The sequence below is a fragment of the Lepidothrix coronata genome, unplaced genomic scaffold, assembly GCF_001604755.1.
Source record: "Lepidothrix coronata isolate B3197 unplaced genomic scaffold, Lepidothrix_coronata-1.0 Scaffold15, whole genome shotgun sequence".
NCBI lineage: Eukaryota > Metazoa > Chordata > Aves > Passeriformes > Pipridae > Lepidothrix > Lepidothrix coronata.
In genome coordinates, this window is record NW_016690195.1 from 3,266,465 (window position 1) to 3,292,975 (window position 26,511).

The window sequence follows — 26,511 nt, forward strand, 5'->3', positions numbered from 1 at the left end:
GACAGGTGTAATGAATTTGAGGGATAAGATTTTGGAAGTCTTTTCTGTATTTTCTGTTCTTTTGGACAATAGCATGTAGTCCTGAAGGGCTGTTGTTAGGGCAGCTGTGGTTTATAGGTTGCAAAATACAAGAGTTTTGGGCAGAAGTGGAGATACTACAGTTCAGATGGAGATCTGAAGTAATAGAATACTTCGATATATGCTTTCTTATTCAGACAGTGCTATAGATCCTTAAAAGATTTTTATATATTAATTGTATTTTGGAATGTGTTTCTTTGTGTTCAGAATGGTTTTAGTGAGTTTAGCTGCAGTGATGCCTCTAGTATTCAAGGATGTCTTTGTCAATTCAATCTTCCATATTCTTCTCTGTATTGGCATTGGTCTGTGCACCTGTTTTCTTCGGTTGAGGTTACAGTGACGCTGACTAATAGGATTGACAACAAAGTAAGCCATCTCACACAGATAGGAAATTTTCTTTACATTAATGATTATTCTGCTCAAATACATATTTAATTGAACAAACGATGTGCAACTTCAGTAAACTATTGTGTGTTATAACTTACTAAGGTATAGAAATAATTTATCCATATTCTCTTCATTTTATGGCACTTTTTATCCACATTGTTCTTTCAGGGGAGTATCTGACTGTTATTGCAATTATAGTTTATTATTATTTGCTTTGTCTGCTTCCTGTTTCTGTGTTTTTTCACTGACTTGTTTTTCCTTTAATATCATTTTGAAAAAGTCAAAAGTATTCTTTGTGTGTTGGTGCTCTTAGCTTCATTACTGCATTTTGGCTACTTTTTCATTACTGCATGAAAAGTATAACTTGGAATGCTTTTGCAATAATGAATATTAACGTAACTAGAAGACCATGTAAATTGAACTAAGCATAAAATCACAATACTTAATTTCTGTGCTGGCAGAGATTCTAACAGAAAAAGGATGTTATTTATGAGATTAATCAAGTTTTTTGTACACCTGAACCATAGGACCACTTCAATAGATTTTCCATATATATTCAGTTTATAAAGCAATAAAAATACAGTTATAGAAATAATAGTTATAATATCTGTAGTATATTGGAAAGTGTTTATTGTACATTGTGAAGGGCATATATGTCAGCACATTGAGGGGATGAGATTAGTATGAGACATGCTTCCCTTACTCCTTTCAACTTTTCCCCTTTCCCCTTTGTTTCCCCTCCCCTTTCTACCTCTATGCAATTAAATTGCTGTTGCTCTAACATCAAAACATGAAAAGTTCTAGGTAGTGCACACAAGATGCTTATTGCTCTCCATTTCCAAGGCAGAATATGACAGCTGAGGACCCTTGGTGTGTGGTGGGAGATATGTCTTAAGAGATGTCCCTCTTAGGATTGCATAATTCTGGAATATCTGTTTTTCCCTTGTAAAATGGAGCAGAAGCAAGCTGAAGATCTACTTTTATTGTATGTGAGTAGGTCACATTCTAGCAGCCATACACCCGGCTCTGCAGTCCTGCCCATGCATCGTGGGGGGCACCTCACAGAGCACAGGGAGCACAGCAGACAAAACCTGTGATCCAGACTGTCAAGTTTTCTTATCTATCCTCTTGCTTTGGTGTAAGAACAGATTACTTCACACATTTTATGGAACAGATTTCTCCAGCATCTGTGTGTGCCAAATAAGCAAGGAGGGTGGCAGAAGCATCATCACGCTGCCTATCTCCATGCTTTGGGTACATTTCTTATGGAAGTGAATATTGAATAGTAGCTTCTTTGTATCATTTTGAGTTAGATCAATAATCTCGGGAAAACTGAGCAGGGAGATAAAGAGATTCCAGTCTGTCAGATGCTGTCCGTGCTCCTGGTCTCCCACTCGCTGGCCCTCTGAGGTATCAACGTGTGCTCTGGTTCGTGTTTACACCTCATACTTTGTACCAGTTCTGTGCCACTCCATTGGCTGTTGCCCTAAACGAAGGATGGAGAGCAGTTGCTTGGAATTAGTATTTTGGAGTGTTTCCTGTGCTAATGTAGTCTTGAGGTAGCCACTGGAAGCCACAAGGTTGTATGTGGTCTGAATAGTTACATCACAGAAATAAGAGTTATAAATGTGTCTATCTATGCAGTTTGCTAAATGCTCTAGATGCCATTTCATGCAAGGGTTTTCTGTGTATACCATATGTCATTTCTGTCATGATTGCTAGAGAATTGAAATACATAGATTGTATCTTCCCCCAGGTAATGCTAATACCAGAGAGCACTAACTTTCTTTTAATAGTTCTAAAATTATTTTGGAGGGTTTTTTTATAGAGATACCTTTTAATGTTGCAGAGAAGAGAAAACCTTTTACTTTACTTGCTTTACTTTACAAAGCAACCAAAGCTGTCAGTGCATGTACTGTGCTTGTTTCTCTCTGAATATGCATCTACAATCTTTCTGAAAGATGTGATTAAGCTTTAATTATGTTTCCAACCCCACTTTTAAATCACACTTTGCTGACCTGTTCTTTTTGTTACATGTTATTTCTAAATCTATTGTAAATGTGAAGAGAAATCCTTGCTCCTGGGGACTCAGTGGTAAAATTCCTGCTGACTTCCCTAAGGCAAGAATTTCCAATACAGGGTTTTGATATGATTTGGTAACAGATTTGCAGATTTAATTTATGCATTGCACTAAAATACTTTGTGTTAGATAAATATGTTGTTGGTGTAAAGCTGTGTTTAAAGTAATAGTTGTGTGTCTTTGTTTTTACTTTTGGTCTTTTAGTTTCCAGCGTGTTGTCCTTTTTGGTTTTGTTTTATTGCTTTTTCTTTAATTTTGCTTACCAGAGCCAAAGCCTTAGTAGAAGAACAACGCCTTTTGTTCCTAGGGTTCAGGTAAAGACTTCGTCTGCCTGACAGAGACTAAAGTTGTGGGTTTTTCTTTTGTTTGTTATGGAAAATGCATAGCAGGAAAACGTTACATTATAGTCCGTTTTCCCATATTTTAAGTGTGTTTCTTTAAATCATATTAACAACTTTCATGTCATCTTGTGAGCAGCCTGTAAAATTCTGCATGGGGGTGAAAATATTAAGTTAAAATTTAAAGAGACAACTAGTTTTTGTTTGATTTCTGCCCAATATTGAACTCATACAGGTTTCAATAGCGACGATGGCTATGCATCCCACATATAAAATCTGTGTACTGTTTAAGCAATAAATAATTTTGTGCTTGAGGTCATTATATAAAGATGAATGTCTCTTTAAATCATTCATTACTTAACACATACATTTTGCATTTTCCAAATAATAGTAGCGCCTCAAGTAGAAGATGGGCAAAAAATTTGTACCTTGTTTAAAGAAACAAATTTCTTGTGTAGGAAACTTGGTTCTTGCATTTTAAAGTACATCAAAATAATCAAAACCTTACTTGAATAAAAAATGAATTATCTCATGCTATTGAATTTATTTTGGTTCGATATTCTGTTTAGGTACAAGTTGTTTGCCTTTTTCATTAGGAAGCTCCTAAAGTACTATAGATTAATGCAAAAGTAGGTTTTACTAATATGTTACAATGCTTATCTTGCTTTGCTGCATGTTTTTTTGTAAATAGTATATTATCTGCTTTTCTTACAAAATATCTTTGTGGAGTTGTTAATGCTTCTCTGGTTTGATCAATTGCTCAAGGAAAGATGTAAAGGATGACCTAAGTGATCAGAATGAGATGACCAAATTTCATATTGAAATGGAAAAGTGATCATAAATACATATATTTATAAAGGGATTGGAAATAAGAATCTAAATAAGATATCAAATATGACTCGTAAAGTTCATCTTTTTCAGAAAAGTAATCCTTACAACTGCTTAAATGTAAATTCAAAATAAAGAAATCTAAGGGGAAAAAAGAAATTAAAAAAGTAATGTCTTGATAGTATTGTTTAAGGTTAATATATTACTATATACTATTGCCATAAACTCTCTTTGTATGAAAAATTAAAAGTATCCCCTAGCATGATTAAGAAAGTTAGGTTCTGCTCATGATAGTGAAATCAGAGGGGTACAATCACAAGCTGTTAAGTAGTTCATAGAGGTAAATATTGTATATGACATAAGTAATCTTTCAATATTTATTTTCTTTTTAGATATGTGCTAAATAAATTAAGAAATGATATGACAGTTGATTGTTCAATTTAAAAAGAAAACATCTTCTTGAAACCTGCATGTTCATGAAATACTGTAATGTAGAAATAACATGTAGTAGTACCTTATTTTAATCATATTATATAAAATAAATACACATAAAAATTGTCCGTTCTACTTAGACTAATATCCTTTAATGAAAAAAAAATTACCTTGTTCAAATGATTATGGTAGTCATTTGAGAAAATAGAAGAAATGTAATGTTTGATGGAGAATATCCAACAAGAACTGAAAGTGTATGAGGCTTACTATCTCACCTCTGGTTGGATTATTTTGATATTGTAGATAAGAATTGTCTTTAGCCCCAATTTTGCTTCTACACAATGCCCGTGGAGTCCTTGTGGACCTCTCTAATGTTTTGGTTTTTTTTTTAAAGCTCAGTAACAGTCAGAGCTAAACATACGTTTTTTGACAAGAGTTCCTGAAAAACTCAAACTTATGACCTTGGCAATATCTTTACAACTAGATTAAAACAAAAAGTCATCCATTTGTCCACTTTTAGTAGGGATGGTAGGTAGCCTAAAAAGGATTAATGTAAGATATATTTATCATGCAGACTGCAGAGAAGAACAGGAATTCTCCAGTAGTCTTTAAACAAGCAGTCCAGCAGCAGTGCAGAATTCTAGTTACTTTTTGGCATGACAAATTCACTTACTCAGAGGTCTGAGCTGCTGTTTACAGTTGTCAGGAAGTATACATTTCATTGTGGGCTGTGGTATAGCTGTGTCTGTAGAATTGCTTACAAGAATGAGGATCTCCAAACTTTCTGTTTATACCTATTTGTTTCATTGCTCTGAACAGGAGATGCACGTCTTTATTCTTGCTTGTATCTTCTTTACTCGATAGTCTAAAACTGATACTTTCTGGCAAAAGTTCCTCTCTCACACTTATCTCTATCATTCCATTAGTTTTCGAGCTCTTGTGTCACTGGATGATTTCATAGAATCATCATTTTTTGGCGGGGGGAAGAAAAACACTCAAATCCTTTTTTTTCCCTATCATACACCCTTCTCATCTTTTACTAATTTCACAGTACTTGGAAAAGTGAGTATTTATTTCCTGAACTTCTAGATTCAGTTTAGCATACCAGCAATTTTCAAACTTGCAAAGTGATGCTTTGTGACATCTTTGCAGGGAACAATCTGTTCTTACATTTGTGTTGTCTATGCAGTATCTCTTGTTTACTTGGTGGAGCCTCTTTTTGAGCCACAGTTGCCATGAGACCACTGGTTTTTTTCTAACTTCAAAAATTTCAGACATCCTTTTTGCTTTAATACAGAACATCATACAAGTTTTTCCATTTGACAGCCTTTTCTTGTACTTTTTCCATCATATCAGATGGCAGCTAAAGCAGATAATAATAACAGTTTGATTTGGCAACCCTCAGTAGTCAGAATTTGTTAGAGGTATGCTTAACAATATCCAGAGCCTATCTCAGCTATGCTGTTTCCAATCTACATAAGCTTAAGTCCAGTAAAATGATTACTGTATGCATTTTTAAAAATAAACTGAGATTTCTTTTTTTTTCAACAACATGTCCTGCTGCTATATCTCATTTCAGAATAATGTGAGAAAGAATGTAGTATCTCAGTTTCAAAATATTATACTAATAAACAACTATGTAGGTTACATGTAAAATTATAATGAGCAACAGAACAAAAATATCTGGCCAAATCTCTCTCAAACTCAGTGATGTTTGAGCAGGCTGTGGTGGTAAAAATTAGCTGCAGGGCAGACTGTCTAATAAACTGAATTTATGTCCTTAATTTATGTAGCTTATACTAGCTTCAAATAAGTCTGAGGTGCCTTAAGGAGGATCTTTGACTCGTACAGTTAAAGAGAGGAACTAAGTACCTCAATGCATGCATGAGTGATCAACCCAAATAAAAGGCAACTAACCCCATTAATGCTATTTGAAAGTTAGGCTACTCCAGAGGGTGAGTTGATTCTCCAGGAGGCATTTTCTGAGGCTACAGAGGACCAACCTTTCCTATTCTGTGATTCTGTGAAAAAGGAATACTATATATACTAGATAACTGCATCCTGACTTCTCAGAATGCAATGCCAGCAGTCAGCTTTTGTATACTGTTGTATGTGTAGTAAGCTCATTCCAGAGACACGACATCTGCTGTTTAAATACTGTTTAGACTGGAGAGTTTGAACCTGTCTCTCAGAAGAGTGCCTTTATCATCAAGCTATTCCACATCCCTTTCTTCTCTGGAGTGTGAAGTCTCATCTGAAGCTGAGATACTGTTTGGTTAGGAATATAAGTTTGTGGTGTTATCAAAGCAAGCTTAATTTTAGCATAGCGGGTTCCAGATCTGCTACCCATAATGAGTATTGCTCTTGTATTAGACCACTGTGAGATAAGAAATAGAAAGAATCATATAAAGCTGAGACCAGACCCTCAACTCCGTTTCCCTCAATCATCTGACTGCAGAAAAGTTATTTCCTGCCTTCTGTGTGGCAGTTATTACCTGGAAGCCTGTCTCAAGGAGTGCAGCAGATGCACTGCTCTGTGAATAACAGACCATCTCACAATTTCAGCACGCGTTGAATTTAGATGCCTGTTTGTCTGAATGTAGGTTACAGCAGAAGCTTTAGTGAAGCATTAAGTGCATGTCTGGCTGGCAAAGGAGCCTGGGGGAGGAAAGTATATGAGCATGTGAGTAGCAAATAAGTTTCCAGGATCTCACTGCTAAGTGGGAAGATCTTCAGAAAGCATTCAGGTTGGATCACTTTCGAAGTGAATTTTAGCTGCCTACATCCTAAATAATCTAGATGGACGATGTCCTATTCACGAAGAATTTTTACAGGTGTTAGCCTCCAGATTAGCATTAGCCAGCACAATTTTTTCTGTGGCACATTTTATGTATTGTAAATTTAGCTTTCCCTTTCCTTAGTTTAGATAAGGATTGCTTTGCTTCAGTTTCTTAGATCTTCTAAGCTTCTAAAAGTATGTATGTAAAAAATTGCTGAATTGAGGTTATGTAGATTCTGTGCTGTTGGTCAGCTACTTAAGTCTTTCACTGCTGACCATCACACCTGTACATTTTTGTGGGACTTTTACTCTATGGTCTTTACTTTTTGGTGTCAGGCATTTTTTCTACCACTTAACAAAACTATAAAACAAACAAACAAAAAAATTCTTCATCAACTTTTCTGTTATATGTGTGCTATCCTGTGTTTATTTCACAGTGTGAAACATTTATAGTGTACTGTGAGATGTGTTAGGATTGTCCTGTATTTATAGATTAGGAATTGAGAAAATATGATCAGAGTCTGAGACAACCAGGTTCTGTCCAAACATTAGAAGCACCTCAAACTTCAATTCCAATGCTTTACTTAGCACACAAATCAGGGTCCAGGATTTCATACCAGGCTTCTAGACACCAAAGAACATGCAATTGTAAATGCTTTTAAAAATATCTTAAAGGGATGCACCCTTTGATACACAAGAGCTCTGGGAAAGTGGAAGGGATGGAATCCAGTCCTCTTGGACTGCACATGGCTGTCATAAATGGCTGTCCTTTCTCTAGGAGTAGAAAGAAGTTCTTGTAGGATAATACCATACCATCCAAATATTGTCATAATGTTTATGCACAGGAGAGTCAGAATTAGATCAGTCATATTCTTAAACTCATCTATCATGTTCAGTATGCTAATCTAACTCCTTACTTCTCATTTTCCTTTCCAATTTCCTGCCTTGACTTCTTGTCAGATTTTTGTTCATCCCAGTCTCTCTTTCAACGTATTTTGTGCCAGTTACAGTATGGCTGGTTCTTTTGTCACCTCATGCCATTTCTCTCTTTCAGTCTATTTTTGCCTCTGTTCTTCTCTGGTCCCTGACATTAGTGGCTCCATTATTCCTGTGTTTCACCAAGAAGTATTCTGTATATTTTACTTTCTCAGTAATTATAAAGCAGTTTTTGATTTGTCCCTTCTTCCTTCTTCTAACCCTGTGAGAATGCAATCCCATCATCCCCTCTATGGGGTTCTTTGACCATTCTCTTGCAGTTTCTTCCTTTCTTCTCCTTGCACAATAGTCAAATGACCGTTTGAGTTACAAGTGCCTGTAATGTGTATTGGAGTGCTAGAGGTGTGAATAGAGGAGGGAAAGCCTCTGGTCAAAATTCTGACTCCTGACCTTTCCTGTAACAAGCCAAATTAAAGGGAAATTCCGGGAAAATTTGTCCATTATGTACAAGTGTTTCCCATTTTTTTCTTCTGAACATGAAGAGAAAAGTAGAAGGTATAAGTCAATGCAAATTTTGAGCTCTTGTTCCAAAATACAATTTTGAGAGCATCTCAGAAAAATGGTGTGAGTTGATTTCAGTTTCTGCTTAGAGTAATTCTCTAAATATTTTGACTGAAGTTTTCATGCAAAAATTCAGTCAGAAACAAATATAGTGAAGAAATATTTAGCTTGAATATGAACACACAATTCTGGTTGTATTTTTGGCACCTATGTCTAGATTATTTCACATCCCTCAGTCACAGTTTGTGATAGTGTCTGTATCACAAATATATTGCATTCTACTTAAGCAAGCATAATTTTTCCCAAAAAAGCAAATGAAGATTATCTTCACTGCTATTCCCCTTGGGATGTGGGACTAGCCAAGTCTGTCTTTTGCCTGAGGACTCCCAAGAAAGCCTGCGGGTGGATACATTTAGTGTCAGAGAACATTTAAGTTGACTTGCACTTCAGAGGTCATTAAAGCTTTGCTTTGGATTTATACTGTGTGTACAAAACTTTCTGCTTTTGATCTGTAGTTGTTTGGAGACACCTAGATGTCCAGATAATTCACAGTTTAGAAAAAATACTGTCAAAGCCCCTTGCTTTGCAGGAATGTAGGAACAGTGTTTAAAAGTCTCTTAAATCTGACATGTTAAGGATAATTTCTCACAAGGCTTTTTGCTCTAGTATCCACAGAGCACTTTAAGTGCTGGTACCAGAAACCTATAAAATCTATAGTAGGGCCAATGACATGATAATAGATGACAGGTGTCCCCCTCTTTTTTAATATCCATACAAACACTTTTGGTTGATGACTACAGGAATTACAAGATCTGAAGGAGTGGGGAGGGAAGACGTACACTCCTACCAATGATTGAGTTGGCGTGTATTAATGTAATCTCACTTAGTGAAGTATTAGGAATGGCAGAAAGCTAAATCAGCCCCTTCTTTGTGGGTTAGAAGTCTTCAGAATTATATCAAGACCTTTCTTTAAGAGACTGAAATGCTGAAGATGAGGAGCTATGACAGCAGATGGAAATCCTGTCTCTGAGTGCACCTTCCCCTGGTTATGTCTATCTTAGCTAGGGTATATTCTTTCCCTGAAGGTGTATTGCTTGGTTAGGTGTGCAGTTGGGCATTATCTTCTTTGATTCCCTTAAGTTCAGGCAGGGTCTGTGTTTTCTTTAAACGTCCTAGTTTGTCCCCTGTCTCAGGCAAAGTCCACATGAAGAGAGCCTCCTCTGTAAGGTATAGTTAATGACTGCAGTGCTACCACCATGTCATGGCTTCCTGGCTATTTGGAAGGCTTTGTTTTGTTCTAACTGCACCATTTCCCCCTTCTGCAGTGACTGCTTTAAAGTACATATATTCTTTCCTTGACAGATGTATTTGCAGCCATAGAATTCAAACTAAGATAGATAAATAGCAGCTTCTAATGACTGTAGTGAAAAAGAATAGCAGATCAAGCCTAAGACTGGTTAATAATAATTTCTACAGATGATTAATAGTAGTTTTTATCATGTTGCTTAGTTGGACTATTAAGAGAGTTGGACTCCCTCTCTTACGATTTCTGGAGGGCTTATATGATGTCAGCATAAATCTATACATCTTGAAAAGGATTTCATGATATGAAATATTTATGGTCATATCCCATAGTCTTTTTAGCACAACAGGATGTGAAAAATTAATTCATTCATTGTGCATAACTCCTCAGAAATATATATATATGCATATTATACATTAGTAACGTGAGTAATACAATACGAGAGAGAATAATCCTAATCAGAGCACCATGTGAAAAACAATTAGTGTGAAATAATGCACTTATTGTACAGGGATTTAAAAAAAAGAGTAGCTCCAGGTACATACTGAAGCTCTTACAGTATTAGCTTATTTTTATTCTTTGTTATGAATACAAAGTAGAACATAATATTTTTCTGTTAAAGTAACCAACATAAATAGAAGCTTAGGAGCAAATTTATTTATAAGGACTAATATACTACTTCATTGCAGAAATGAGTTCACTAATTAATATTTTCTCCTTACAGATAAAACTGTGGTATGACAAGGTTGGTCATCAGCTAATAGTGACAATACTGGGAGCAAAGGATCTTCCTTCAAGGGAAGATGGGAGGCCAAGGAATCCTTATGTTAAAATTTACTTTCTTCCAGACAGAAGGTAGGGTGAAAACAAAGACAAAGAACTCTTATTCAAATGAATAAGAGTTAGTCTGATACTCAGGTGGCATGCACAGCTGAGTTTATTGGCCATACATGGAAAAAACGTACAGTTTGGAGTTCCTGTATTGAACATGCTATGTTACAGCAAGATATCTTTGAACACTATGCACAAACTTGCTTTCCCTGGCTATATTGTAAAATACTGAGTAGAAGAGGAAAGGTAAACGTATGTCTTTGAATGAGGATCTGTTATTTGCAGAGAATGTTGTTAGTGTTTTATAATGTCCTTATTTCCTATGAGTGCTATTTCTGTTTAGGGCAAAGAAAATGCAAAGTTCACAGATTTCTGGACTGATGGGTCCGGCAGTTTGGTTTGTCTCACCTTTATACAACAAAGCAGAAACAGATTTGGCATCTGAAACCCACAGGTTTCTTATCACAGTATAAGTGATAAGGGATAGGGCTGAAGGGGACTCAGTTGAGATTGGCCATGTGCACCTCGGAAACTTCCCCTAAAGAAAGGGTAAACATATCTTAAGTATAATAGAAATAATTTTATTAATTTTTTTTAACAGTGTGTCTAAAAATATTATTTCTCAGTTAATATTTTGATCCAGATTCTAAGTAACAGTTCAAAATTACAATGATTATATTAAAGTTGCAAGTATTAAAAAACAGACTGTGTCTGCATTACTTATTAAAAAATCCTCATAGATTAGTATGGCAGCTGCATTATGCAGCAATCAGCAGGTTTAAAATTAGACATTGTTATGAGAACTTTTGTCAGTGTTCTCAGTAGAAGAAATATGGGTGTTTTCCAGCAAAATTTGTTTCCATCAGAAAATATTAATTATTTCAAGTAGAAATATTCTGAAAAAGACTGCTTTCAACAACACCCTGGAGCCAGAGCCAGGGCTGCCGTGGTGGCCTGCATGGAGACCTCACCTTGTAGCGGAGGTCCACCTTCAGTGTGGGTGGTTCCTTGCAGTCATCAAAAGATTTTGGGAGCTGTTTTGCGAACACTGTTCCTTCCAGTGTTGCTGTAAAAGAATATGTAACTCATTTTCAGGGCTTCTGGTTTCCCAGCTGTGGAGCTGGGGTCTTTAGTCAGGAAACCCTGCAGAGAAGGCCATGCACTGCCGCAAGCTCCCTGACCATTCCTTCGTGTGGGCCAGCTGCTCCTTCCTGCTCTGCAGTTGGAGTCAGCTGCTGTAGGACTGGAAGCTTGAGTGAACCAGCTGGCTCATTTTTCTGAAATGCAGATTTTTGCTGTGCCTGATGTTGTCAGAATATATGTTCTGCTATCAGACTGTGCCTTGTGAAAATCCTATTTACAGAAGTACATTTTGCTTTATAGAATACTGTTTTGAAAAAAGCCACCAAAACCCAACAAAAATATTAAAACGTTTCTGGTTTTCAGGGAACTTCTTAAAATTTGAATTGGCACATGAACTCGAAATCACCTAATCTTAGTTTTTAATAGGAAATTATGAATTATCCTCAATATACGTGCTGAACTTTACAAAAAAGGAAAATTCCTAATGTAGATTATAGTACCCATGATCCTACAAACTGAACTGCTGATTTAAGATTTCCTATTTTCCATGATATACTTATTACAGTATAATGGTATTTTGAACATATTTAATATTTAACTGTGTTTTTCAGTGATAAAAATAAAAGAAGAACAAAAACAGTGAAGAAAACATTGGAACCAAAGTGGAATCAGACATTTATTTATTCTCCAGTTCATCGGAGAGAGTTTAGAGAACGAATGTTAGAAATCACTCTTTGGGACCAAGCACGAGTTCGAGAGGAAGAAAGTGAATTTTTAGGAGAGGTATACAAGTATTGGTATTTACTATGGAAATACAGTTACTCACATACTCATGTATAGATACAGTATTTTTGAAAAAGTTACTGACTATGCAAAGCAAAATTGTTTTATTGTTATATTTTACTTTCACTTAGTAGTAAACAAATAGTGATCTTGCACTTACCACATACTACTGATATGAGATTCTTTTTGTGTTTGTTTTAGTAACAGCATGAACATGGTTTCTCAATTCTAGTTGTTCATTAAAATCCATATTAGCCATAGTTGTATTTTACCAAAATTTTGGTATGTCGCTCACTAACTTGCTACAAGATATCTGAATGCTGTAAAGGCTGTCATAAGGTAACAAAGGTTTTGTGAAAGGTTTTTGTTGTATTTGGTGTTGTAAAAGGCACAGGAGCTTCTTTCATATTAAATGCAAGACTTTTATATAACTTCAGACAAAGTCCTTAACAGTAAGAGAATAATAGAATAACATTTATGAATATACCTACTTTAAAATATTCCATCATGTAATGCTTTCCTACTTTTAACCATTCTTTCTTTTTTAGATTCTTATTGAGTTAGAAACAGCATTACTAGATGATGAACCTCACTGGTACAAACTTCAAACGCACGATGTCTCTTCATTGCCACTTCCCCATCCCTCACCATATTTGCCACGCAGACAACTCCATGGCGAGAGCCCCACACGGAGGTTACAAAGTAGGTTGTTAGTTTTACACTGTGTATAGTTAATTTGAATCAATGTGTAATGAAGTATATTAAATTCTTGCAGATGGAGAAGTGACAGAATTTTTATGTTAATTTATAACTATTATGAATTAGGCGATATATGATTACTAATGAGAGTGGGACGTGCTACAAATGGTAATATTGATCACTGTGCAATACACCAGTTTTTTCTTATGAGACAACTCAGTTCAGATCCTCAGCTTGAGTAAATTATCGTGGTCTTTTGCAATGTGCTCTTTTTATCATGAAGTCCTATCTTCTATATTATGTTCATCATTTCACTGTTTAACCTAAAGTGAATGTTCAGGACCTCTCTCTTTACCTCATACTTCTTAAAGTTACCTGTATATAACATCATATGTAGCTAAATTAATATCATGCATTGCTTTGAAGCTATTTTACATTCACAAATAGAATTTCTTTTAAAATTCTATTTTGTAGATTTTGTTATACTCAATCCAGAGTAATTTGAAGGTATCAGTAAATATTTTGAAAATAGAGTATATACAATATGCTATTTAAAATAGATACGTAAGAATAAGACAGTTAACGGTAAAAATCTGTTTCTTTAATATTTATTTGTTTCTCTAGTTTGACTGTTCAGTACTGTCAGTGATTTAAAACTGTTCTTCACTGAATTGACTTTATAAAACACCAGTTAGCAGTTATATAAAAAAACCCAAGAAGCCAAATCAACCAACCAACCAAAAAAAGACCCCCAAAACAGCAAACCAGAACAAAAAAACCCACCACCAAAAAAATCCCCAAAAAAACCAACACAAAACTCAACTCCCTTAAAAAAAAAAAACAACCATAGAAGAACCTCAACTAACCAAAAACAGTTCCTAAGAATTATTTGGGGTTTCTTTGAGATGTGAGTTTGTGTGCAGGTTTCACACAAACTCACAGAAGCACATGCCTGTGCAGTCACTTAAACAAGGTTGGATATTTCGTATGTTCCATGTGGGGTCTTCATTAAATAATCCATTTTATATAAGTTTTTCAAACAGTTGATCTGTTTTACTTCTGTGCACTGGATGGTGAGAAGGATTAAAATGCTCCATATCGTAATATTCTGAGATAGAAACATTATCAGAGACTTACATTGCGTAGCCTTGAAGTTGTAAGGTTATACTTGTCCACAAAAGGAGGAAAGAAGTGATAGTTAAAAGGTAAGGAGCTCTATTGCAATTCAGTTCTCTTCAGTCTTCTTGTACACCATGACTGTTTCAGCAAAGTTTTTAAATTTTTTTTCATGGTTTCTACCATCTTTTAAGACATTTTAGGAAGTTAAATTTTCCATGTAAAATGACTTTTACAGACCAGCTGGATATTTCTGTTTGTATGTGAAGTTAGTGAAATTCTGGTTTTCATGAAATATTCAGCCCTTCAAACAAACCCTGTTTGTCTATCACACTTCATATGTGCAATAAATAACTGCCATCAAGAATGAATAAAACAGTAACTGCTTTATTTTTGAGCATATTTTAGTACTGCTTGACTAAAGATCTGTTCAATGATATTGATTCAAAATTTGAAAGTCAGTCAGTTTTTTTTAAAAAGTAATACTAATATATACTAATGCTAATAAATATTAATAATAATAATGTGCTCAACTGAACAATCTTATATGCCTGTCTGGAAATGTAGATGAAAGGAATTAACAAAACTTCTGGTTTGGTGAAACACTAAGGTTTGGTATAGATGTCTTGCTTTTCCCTGAAGATGATTTAGCCTGACTGTTTCCAGGGCACTAGTTCAACAACCTGGGGCTCTAAAAACTTCAGCCGAATAAGCAATTTTAGATGTTCACTGGGACTGCTGGGGAATTCGCATTCTCCCACACTAAATTATTCTATGTCCATTTGTGCTGAGATTGAGATCCGATAAAGGGTTTTCTCTAGTGGTCTGGGAATATATTCATGTCTTAAATCCTTGTGTGTCATAAATAATTTTCAGTTTAAACAGATAGTTTTAAATGTACAGAACATAGTCTTCTGGAATTAAAATTTCTTCCTTCTGAGGACTGGAAAGACACACAATAGGAAATTTAGCATCTGGTCTGAGTTCTGCAATGGGAGCAGAATCCATTTAGCAATTAAAAATACAATTTTATTTTACTTTTTTTTATTGCTGTCATGGTTTGAGAGCCTCAAAAAATCTAATTCTCTAGTCAAAGCCCCCTCCCCCATCTCAACCTAGTATAAGATGTGTTTTTTCCAGACAAAACACGAGACTCAGAATGGGGAAAAGGGAATATATTACAATGGCTGTACAAATAAATATTATAATACATTATACACACGATCTCAACTCTCTACTATGACATAAGTATTTACAATGGATCAGATCTCTTCTCCCCTCCAAATAAAAGTCCAGGAGGGAAGAAGGACAGATCCCTTCTTCAGAGCAGCAATGTCTCTAAGGCAGCAGGTCTCTCTGTCTCTATGCAGCAGCCGTAACTGGATTGTTGTAGCTGGATCTCTTTTCAATACACACAAGGAAGTCTCCAAGCCCCTTAGCCCGTTGTCTCCAAACAAGGGTCTTCAAGACACAAGGGGGGCTCCTTTCACCCCTCTTGGCTCTCCTTTGACTCCAAGCGAAGGCCTCACCTGTGGACTGCCAGCAGGGACTAAACTCGCTTCACCACAGGCATATCACGAAATGCAGGGGCATCTTCGTGAAAGTCCCTTCCTCAGGGGGGTTCACCCCCTGAGTCAGAACATCTTGGGGAGCATTCACTTGAAAGCCTTTGCCTCAAGAGTTCTACCAGAGCTCCTGTGCTCTGTCTCAGGCTGCCAGGCTTGTCAGCAGCAGCGAGGGGGGGCCAAGGTCAAACCCCCGCATTCCTTCTCCATCCCGGTCCAGCTTCAGGACACCTTTGAGCTTCTCAGCTCCTCTCTCTCTGGTGCTGCAGCACTCCAAGGCTCCTCTCCTTAATAGGAGTCCATCTTCCTCCTTTCTCGGAGGCCTCAGAGGGGTATGAGGTTTTATTCCAGTTCTTACCCCAACTCTGTCTCTCTGCTGCTGTCTCTCTTTCTCGGCTCTCCTTCCAGGAGTTCTCTCTCTCGCTGCATGCCGTTTGCTCTTTCGTTCATTTCTTATCTGTCCTGGCTCTTAGCCACAGTCTCTGGATGCTGCTTCTCTGCTTCTGCTCTGTCTCTGCTCACTCACGGTGGAGAAAACTTTCTTAGCTCTCAGCTGCAGGCACCTAGCCCAGCTTTATGCTGTTCCAGGTCCCCGCAGCCCCCCGCTGGGGGCTGGGCGGGGCGCAGCCCCCAGTGGGGCTGCTGCTGTCTGTCCTCGTGGCTCCTACAACATGGCTGGTTCTCCTACCACCAAACTACAACTAACCTTCTCTTCTGTTTGCTTGTGGTATGTTTATATTTCGCAGAAGCGCTAATTGGATAAAATTTCCAAACTTCCAGGGTCACCACCCCCTGGGGCTTTACCATTTTATAACTGCAGGGGAAAAACTGTTTCCCCCTACCACAATTGCTATCACACCTCTGAAATGGAAATAAAATTACTTCTTGGTGTTCAAAGAGATGGTGGAACATCCTACTGGAGAGATCCAGTACTCAATTAGACAAGGTTCTAAGCAATTCAATGTAAGTTAGCCAAGCCTGAAACAGGCATTGCACCAGATGGCCTCCAAAAGGCTCTTCCCAATCTAAATGTCATCACCAGGGGACTGGTGAAGGGCAGACAGCATATCTTATGACTGTTTACCTTCACTATGTAAAATATTTATACTATATTAATAACACATAGAAATCTGGTTTTTTTACTTTTTTGGGGGGGGTTCAAAAGAGTATTAAGTTAAACAATATATTAGTTCCTCATGTCTGTAGATGTTTTTGTATCTTTAAATAACACTCTTGTACATGATGAAACAGAAAATGTTATCCAGTGGTACATTATGACAATGCGAAAAAAATTTCCAGAATGAAGACAAGGCTTGTCTAGCATGTTTGTTTATGTTTTTCAATGCACATCTTAGAAAACATACTGGGCTGTTAATACAGTAGGCTGATTTCAATTTCTGGAGCCACAAAATCTGAGCAGTTCAGTCCTCCTACCTTTTGTTCATTTCTGTGATGCCTCTATATGTAGAATTAGTGAGTACAATATGAAGTACTTTATTGAATGCCCCCCAAAATTGTTAGTGTGAGAAATGACAAGAGATATTTTGAATTACAAGGTTGTTTGTTGTTAGTATAAATGCACATCTACACATCTAAGCTTTCTTCATGATTGCCAAGTAGCGATAAACACATATGTTTGAAGACAATACTTAAATGTTATTCTCTAAAGGTAGTTTAAAAGAACCACCTACACTTACCGCTTACTTCTATTCTCTTTTTAATATCACTAAATTGTAGCGTTTCTGAAGAAGAGCAGACTGTCAGCCCTGAAGAGTGAAGTCCTATTTACAGATTGCCAGTAGCAAAGTGCAAGCTTCCCACACAACCCCATATGCCATTTTTTTTGGAACCAGCTTCCAGAGACAGTAGCTTAGTTTCTACATATATTTATCTCTCAATATCTTGGAGTGGGCAGTGTGTTGTACAGACCGACAGTCAGCCGTCCACCTTCTCTTGCTCAGTCCTCTGATCCATACGGTCCATTAACTTCCTAGTGATGAAGGATCATTACCATACTTTTTCCTTTGTGTTTTTCGAGACATCTACTTAGAAACTGGAACTAATATAGAACATAGGATTATGATTTACTAGGTCTTTCAGCTAATTATATTTCGGATATTCATAAACTGACGATGTTTATCCAATGAGTATATTTTAAGCTTTTTCTTACGTGAAATGTGCTGGACTTTTGAACTGAATTTTTAAAATTATTTCATTTTCTCTAACATTTAGTATAAAATCAGATATACATGAAGAATTCTGGACAACATTAACCAGAGTTACAAACAAAGTGAAGTTCTTTTTATACTGCTTCTGAAAAAAGATTGTAAACAGCAAATAAAAAATAATTTTAAAGATATTTAGGAATTCCCGTTGTTAGTAGATTACTTTTCCATCTTACATTAGGTAAGAATCTTAATACAGACTACATGAAAAACTGAATGGTTTCAAAGTTGTGTTCATAGTTGTTAGGATCACTGGGATGGAAGTTATTTTTAGTATTTCTATTTATTGAGAACTGATACAGAAATCAAACAGGGATTATACCATGAGTTTGCAAATCAAAAATTGCTTCCTCTCAAAGTAGCCCAGTATATAAAGATATACATCAAATTGTATCTGAGACATTTTTATTCAATCTTTTACAGCTTTGTCCACGTAATATGAGCATTTGTGCACTATAAGCTGATATTGAGTTATTGTTGAATACAGAGTTATTGTGTATTTTGAAGAACAGTTTTTAGTTTTACATTGACTCTGAATCAGTTTTGGAAGCAGATTTCCTTTTACTCCAGTGCTTTAAGAATTTCCCAATTACTTAGGTTTGAAAAGTAACTGCTGCTAGTTTTCTAAGTCAGATTTTGCAGCTTTAAAACCAAGCTGGCTGAATTATTGATCTGCAGACCACAGCAAGTGGGTGTGCAGTGTGGGTAACAGCTAAATGCACCAGGAGAAGAAATGTGCATATAGCAGTAAATCCAGACATTTTCAGATCTCTTGTTGCAGCATAGGTATGTGCAGCAGTTGAAGGAGAGCTTTTAATTACAGTGAGAAGGCACAGTATGGTTTGAAAAAGAAAAGTGAAGTTTAATATTTTAAGCGTCCTCAGTAAGGGAAAAGTAATAAAACTACAGGAGATAAACTGCTGAAAACAAGATCTAAGAAATTTTAGAAATTATATATTTGGAAATCAACATATAGAAGTCCAAAATGGTGGATCAAATTTCAAGAACTGAAAAACAGCCAAATCAATCAGAATTAAAATTATGTAAATAAACAGATTGCGGAGTAGCTTTATTTTAAAGGGAATTTGACTTCCATTACTTTTAGAATGAAATTCATCAATGACTCCATTCACTGAGTTTCATGATTCTTCAGGCACATAAAATAATCTGGAGGAAGAGAAATTACAGTAACAAGTATTTAATCTCTGGGGAAAAAAATTAAGTATATTATGTTCTACAAAAAACCTGCATACAGTGTGCAAAAGAACTATATACGACATTTATTTTCCAAATTTTATTTATTTTTTCAGATGGGAATAAAAAGAAATCTATAATGCAGAAACAAAGTGTTTTGAATCACATGGAAAATTTTGTCGTCTTCTTTCAGCTTTGTACATTCTCCCCAGTCAGATTGCAGTTTCTGGGGCAATGTTGAGACTTTAACAGGGTAAAAAATATTACATCTAACTAGAATAAAAGCAAACTGATAGACTGAATTCACAAATAAAGAACCTCATAGCTTATTAATTTTTGAAAAACATTTTTAGATTGACCTGTCATTGCTAATGCTGAGGGCTTTTTTTAATGTTCTGTGGCTGTACCACCAAACTAAAGAGGAGTTGAGTATTATAACTTAATTCAAGCCCTCTCTTCCATTATTTAAATGGTAAAATTGCCAAGTCTATATTATAGAACATCAAGATGTACACTTAGTAGTACCAAAATCATGGAAGTTTAACAATAATTAATTCCAAATATATCTGAAACATTATCCTGTGAAACCTGAGACCCTGTGAAATGATGCCCAATCTTCTTCAATGAAAGCTGTTTACTTCCTTGGAGGTCTCTGGAGTCTCATTTTACTGTAGAATTGTGATTTTGCTGTCTCAGCAATTTCCTTTTAGGTTGTTGTGAGTTTGGTAAATCAGTGTGATAATTTTCAATGTCACTGAACGTTACTTGAGGAAATTATAATTATGCTGTTTACTAGTAGGTAAGTGAATTGTACTTAATGGAAACATGCATCAGTGACTTCTTTCAAATTATAATATGGAGCATTTTATGGTCGGTGGCACAGACTATGAATGATTAATTTATTATAAGACTTTTACCCTAGAGAGCAAGAATAACACTTATTTTTCTCTTTCATGCTTCTTCTTTAAAATTTCTCTTTCTTTTTTAGAGCACAGGCCTTGGGCATGTTGTCTTTGTTTGCATGCATTGATATTTTTTTGTTAACAGAATATGGATATATATACCAGTATTGTATTTATTTATTTATTTATTGTACCTCTATGGTTTATTAAATACTTTAATTAAAAGGTATTTAACATGATACAGGGGTGTCTAAAAAGGCCTTAAACAATAAAAAATTTTTCTTTTTCTAATAAAAGAAACTCAAGGTGTTAATTTATTAAATTGTAATTAAACTGCAAAAATACTTAAAAACCTATTTTGAAGAAGTTTAAGGGAATTTGATTATTACAATATTGCTCTGATTACTTGATAGAATCATGTTATTAAACTACTCTTCTGTCATGTAATGATGACAGAAAACAATGTTCTTTCAACAAAGAACTCAGTGCATAGAGTAAAGAAACCTTGCTAAGCAGTTAATAAATAGCAAGTTAATGACCTAGTTTCCTTTTTTAGGCTAAAGGTAATTTGTATATTTTTTTATTATGAAAGCATTATAAGCTACCATATAAAATGTGATAGTTTTAATGAAGTTTTCAAATGGTTTTGATGCTATTCCTACTTTTTCTTTCTGTACTGTAACCATATAGAAACAAACATGGCTTCCGTGGTCCTCAATCCCATTAAAACCTCAGTATTTTTGTGCTCTTCCAGAAGCTCTACCTTTTACAGAACTTTCAAGCAGTTAAATTGAGAAAGTCCATAATTTTTAACTCTGTAAATAATTTCTAGACTATGTTAATTGATATTTTTGGGGGTGAGTGTGGCACATTTGAACCTTTGGTGACTTTCTGATGTTGTTGGGATAAACTAGGAAAATTCCCTAACTCCATTTTTCATCATTTTGTAGCCAAATAAGAGTCAGTTTTTAATTAAATTCATAACTGGCAGAGAATAGTACCAAGGGATACAAATATTAAGAGAAGTTACAAGATAAGGATCACATCTAAAATGTAAATGATGCTGAAAAAACCTCCTATCATTCACTTCGAAATTATATTGCTGAATGGAATACTGGATCTGGGACATAAAAATTTATTGCATTTATATAGAAAAAATTTGATAATACAAGAGTTAGAAATTGTAAGTAGTAGATAATTTAGTGATGTGATCCACATATTAAAATAGTTAGTACCTAGATGTCAGAAAAAGTGTGACTTGCCAGAAGGTACTTAGTCATCCAGTGAATCCTTTAACAGCACCAGCTGGCAAGAAATTGAAATTTTCATTTTTCCCCGAACACTGTCATGTCTTATCATCTGAGGTGCATTATTTACTCACAGACTGTCACTCTTTTCTATTTAAGATGATGTCTTTGAGCTGTTCAACTACAAGGAATAAAAATATTCATAATGTCTTGCTAATGACAAGATACTATTAATGTTATTCTGACTTCCCAGCTTCTTCATATTACCTGATGAAAGTCATATTTACAAAATCTGCAAATGCAGATTTGGAAATCACATTTCCATAATTGTTCAGATATTCAAATACTATTATTCTGTCCAGTTTAGAAAAACTGGTATGATTGTATGGAAAGCTAAAATACATAAACAGTCAGACTTAAGAAACGCAAACAATAAATCAGATGGTGCAAGTATTTGATCATTGAGAACACATCAGGACTCTTAAATTCAAGGGTAACAATGGTATGCAGATAAGGTTTTTATGTATGTACATATTTACCAAATCAAGACCTAGCTGGAGAGAAAAGATTGACTTGAACAGCACTTCTGAGTCTGCTAAATTTAAAGTAGGATTCATAACTACATCTTGGGAAAGTTCTGCTAATGCTGTGGTGACAACAGAAGTGTGCAATAACTTTAAGGGTAGCAGCTCATACTGTATGCCTAGGTGAATATACATTTTGCCCTTAAAAAGTTAAATGCTTAGAGTAAAAATGTGCAGTTGTATTTCAGAATTGGAACTTACTGAAATAGCTCTGCTAGTCCTCTGTGACTACTGAGTGCAGCCGGTGATCCAGAAGTGATTGACATTTTTGTAGTTTAATTTCTCTTGTATGTTTGAGTTTTATTATTTTGAAGGAATGTGGCCTAAATATCAAAATTTTCAGCATCTGGCAGCAATTATAATGAAGTTTAAGGTTCTAATCATCCCTGTTACATGTATTGATTCATGTATTTTTTCCTGACACTACTTCATTTCAATATTTGTTTTCCAGATAAAGGCTTATATTCATATAATTCAGGTAAATTTTAAGCATGCCAGAAATGCTTATTGCTTCCATATGCGTGCAAATTATAATTTGATATTTTGTTGGTGTGCTTTTGCTACCTTTTGTGCACATGCTAAATTGCTTAAAAGTTCCTTGGCTTTTCTTGTCTGCTTTTCAGTAATAGGTCTTTTGTTGGCTTTCTTTCTCTATTCTTAACATCTCAGTATTGATACTGGAGCAGTATTGTAACACCATACTTGCTTTGCTTGCCTTTATTTTAGGTACAGCTATGGTAGGAAAACTGTAGTGAGCTTTATTAACTATACTAGGAATTTTGCTAGTTTGCTTAAGCTATATTTAAAGGAACACTGTTATATTACAGCTGCTTGAGAACTAGTGTATTTTTAGAATGCAGACATGAGGTAAGTTAAGAACTGGCAAAATCAGTCTTTACACTGATACAAATTTCTACACTTTCATAGTGTTTTAAATTCCCCATTACAAATCCAGCTGAGAAGTTTGCCTTAATTAAATATAATTAATAATGTGCAGTTTTCACAAACTTAAATTTTGTAGTGCATTTCATGTGGGACTTTTTGCAGATCCTGAAGTTTTAATTATTAGAATCTCTTTGAGAATTGGTTCAAGTAATTACCTTTTAGTTACGTTTAAAAAATGAAACACACATTGTTATGAAAATAGATTCAAAATATGGTGGAAAGAAACAAAACCCCCACAGAGTAATGCTTTCTTGAGAACAGTACTAATAAAATCTGGTTTCCATTACATCTAACGTCAATCTCCCGTATTTCTTCCATTCCATTCTCTCCTGAAATTATCCCACATTCATCTCATTTTTTTACAGTATCTTCACATGGGAAGAGACCAAGTTTGCTGTGGCATCTGTGTACTTGTGCAGTTCTGATTNCTTGATAATGTTTCTTTTTAATTAAGGAGTTCTGATTTGTATCTCTCTCTTCTATCCAGCAACCATTTTCAAAGATCTGTAGGAACTTAATAGAATTTGATATTTAAACTCCTCTGTCAATGTAGATGAAATTGATAAAAAAGTCCAAAACCCGCTATTATGTGCAGGAGGATAAAGTGACATATTCACGTGGAGACAGCAGGACTGCATTAGAAATTAGCTCACGCTAAGAACCCTCGGGCACAGGCTGGATGAATATCAGAGAGCAAATTCTTAAGACAGTTGTGAGACTGACTTTGGGGTTGCTTATATGTCAGCTTTGTACACAGAACAATTACAGGCAATGCTAAGGGACTTTAAGTGGTTGTGAAGGCCTTCTGTGAGCTTCAGGGAAGGAACTATAAGCATGCTTCACTACCCTTTGTTCTCCCAAGGAGTTTACACAACCTTGAAAAAAAGCTTCCTGCATTGTAAGGGACCGGATCTCCAGCTTGGGAGCTCAGTCTGCTGTCTTCTTCCTTTCAGTTTTACTTTTTTTTCCTCCACAAGGAAAAATAGAGAATTCCTGAGCCATAAATAACTGGCACTTCCTTCTGTATTTAAGCTGACTCACCTTAATTTTATTTCTCATTCTATCCTCTGTCCTAGTCCATTCTATATTGGTTGGTCCTATGGTTTTAGTAGAGTTTTGAACCTTATGCACTGGTCTCCTCTTGAGGCCTGTAACAGAAATATCAATGGGCAATATATGAAGTACAGAAGGTATTATATCTTGCATTATTACCTCTGTATATTAATAATAGAGTGAAGCAAAACTCTGTGCCAACTTTAGTTGTCATGTAGAAGGCAGAGGGTATTTTGAAACCCTTCACAGATTTTGGTTGCTTTGCAAGAAAATATTTGTTTGAATATTGTTTCATTCATCTGGGAGAGTTCCAGCTATTTAGAATGTTGTTATGGATATAAATGTAATTCTGAGGAAATAGAATAGAATATTTCCTTTGACAGGGGCCTACAATGATCATCTAGTTCAACTGCCTGACCACTCCAGTGCTGACCATATGTTAAAGCATGCCATTAAATGCATTGTTTAAATTTCTATTAGCTTTCATGGCCACCAACACTGCAGTCCATGAAAAGTTAACACAAAAAAAAATATTTAATTCATAAAATTGAAAGGAACACCTCGTTGTTTTCTTTATATTATTGCTAGCCATGAAGATGAAAAATGGAAATGTTTTTATACTAAGAAACTACTGTATTGTAAATCCTTTTTCTGCCTAGTAGAAAGTAAAAATGTAAATGGTAAAATAGTAAAAACTTGAACAGAAAGTACTTGCTAAATGGAAACTGAAAATAATGGTCCTAATGGGTTTTAGGTGGTGGGGTTTTTCCCCAGGTCTGCAATGGAAGCTCCAGTGATAAGTGCTGTAAGCTTCCAGTCCTACTGTGTTCATGTTCTTGCAGAGTTGTGCTGGTGGGGATGGTGGCATGAGCAGCATCGTAGGGAAGGAGTAGGTAGGTGTGGATGGGCAGGAGGATCCTGAGCGTTGTCAAGGTCTGATGAGTCGGTTTTCCATTGCCCCTGGAAAAATTTTATTGATAGTTTAACGTTATTAAACCGAAACCTCCTAAAGTGAATAAGAATATATCTTTTGATTTCACTGGGCCTGGGGTTATGCTGAATTAAGGCATTTTTATGAGGGTTACAGTAGCTAATCATACAGCATGGGGTCTATTTTGCCTTCAGTCTGTAACTGTAATAACTGTTAATCCTGGTGGAAGGAGTTCAGAAGTCCTTATTTACCATCTGTTACCGCCCAGCTATCAGACAAAAGGGTAATAATACCTCCAATACAGTTTCATTAATAAGCTAAATACCAGTAGAATGGCAGTGAGACTTAATTAATGCCATTTCTCATGTTTAAAATCCATCAAAGAAAAAGTTAATTATATGCAAACCATTGGCACCCATGCATTAATTTGACGCATCCAGTGTCCTGAGTGTTACATGCTTAAGCTTTTTACTGAACTTTGAATTTATGTTAGAATGGATTTGAATACCCTATTTTATAATATATATGTAAAACAGTTTAAGATATACACTAAAATGCTAAATAAGAATTTCGTTCTCTATATTAATTTGGATTAATTTGTGAGATGTTTCATTGTCACATTTCCCAGAAAAAAATATGAATTGCTCTTTCTCATTTTTATGATCAGTGATTCAAATTACTTAGATAACAAAGTAGTACTTTGAAAAGACATGGCTAAGGTGGGACTGATGCCTAGATCTTCAAATTTACATTGTCAATATGTTAAAAAGAAAATTACCTTCTAAAATTAATATACAGCAGATGAAATTACTTTTGCAAAAATTATAAGAAATATTAAACTAAGCTGCCAGTAATTATATTGACATTTCAAATACTGCGTTCAGTAAAAGATTCTGACCCCTGCCCATTCTAGTTTGTTCCATTTCTGAAGTTAATGGAAGATGTTTTAAATAAATATAATTTGATTCCTTTGCAGAACTTATATATTCCAGACAGTAGTTCTTGACACTACATATTTAATTGACATGCTTTCCTTCCTCTGTCCTTCCTGAAAACATTGATTTCCAATGATAAAACCAAGTAATTAATTCTGCTTTGAATTTTTTCTGACTATCATTTAAATTTACATTTGTAAATAAATGGGAGATATTCCTTAAACATGATTATCATTTTTCAGTCGGTTTATCTGTTAGTAGTTAGAGTTGGGTAAAGTAGCTCGGAGAGATAGAAGAGATGGTGTGAACGAGCTTCATATGTCGTCTTACAGATGAAGTTTTCATATTTAAGCAATGTCAGCTATTACAAGAGACTCTCCTCTTTGCAGTAAAAAATACGATTTGGGAAAGCACTGAAATTTGATTCTTCCCTTGTTTTTATTCTTCCTCTACTCCCATCCTTTGGCACATCTCAGTCCTGGGCTGTTCACTTTCCCCATGCCCCAGCTCTTCCTGAAGTTTGGATGGGAATAAAGATAGAAGTCTGTACTTAAAAAGAGAAAAGGATCTCTAGATCCTGGACGATTATTTAGAGCTGAGTATTAGGAGATTCTGGAGCAGATGGATCTCACTTGGAGAGACAGAGAGAGAGAGAGAGAGAGAGAGAGAGAGAGAGAGAGAGAGAGAGAGAGAGAG

At 35.5% G+C, this 26,511-nt stretch overlaps 1 protein-coding gene across 42 annotated transcripts in view; it reads left to right on the top strand.

Moving 5' to 3' along the window:
* The window catches only part of RIMS2 (regulating synaptic membrane exocytosis 2), a 448,944-nt gene that overhangs the window by 242,918 nt on the left and 179,515 nt on the right, over nt 1–26,511 (top strand). For 22 of the 42 annotated variants that reach the window (XM_017806448.1, XM_017806450.1, XM_017806455.1 and 19 more), the window contains 5 exons: nt 2,812–2,859; nt 10,447–10,577; nt 12,248–12,419; nt 12,968–13,121; nt 22,403–22,429. In XM_017806448.1, the coding sequence (XP_017661937.1) occupies nt 2,812–2,859; nt 10,447–10,577; nt 12,248–12,419; nt 12,968–13,121; nt 22,403–22,429 (532 nt within the window). The remainder of the gene's footprint in view (nt 1–2,811; nt 2,860–10,446; nt 10,578–12,247; nt 12,420–12,967; nt 13,122–22,402; nt 22,430–26,511) is intronic. The other 20 variants (XM_017806451.1, XM_017806463.1, XM_017806453.1 and 17 more) reach the window with 3 other exon arrangements.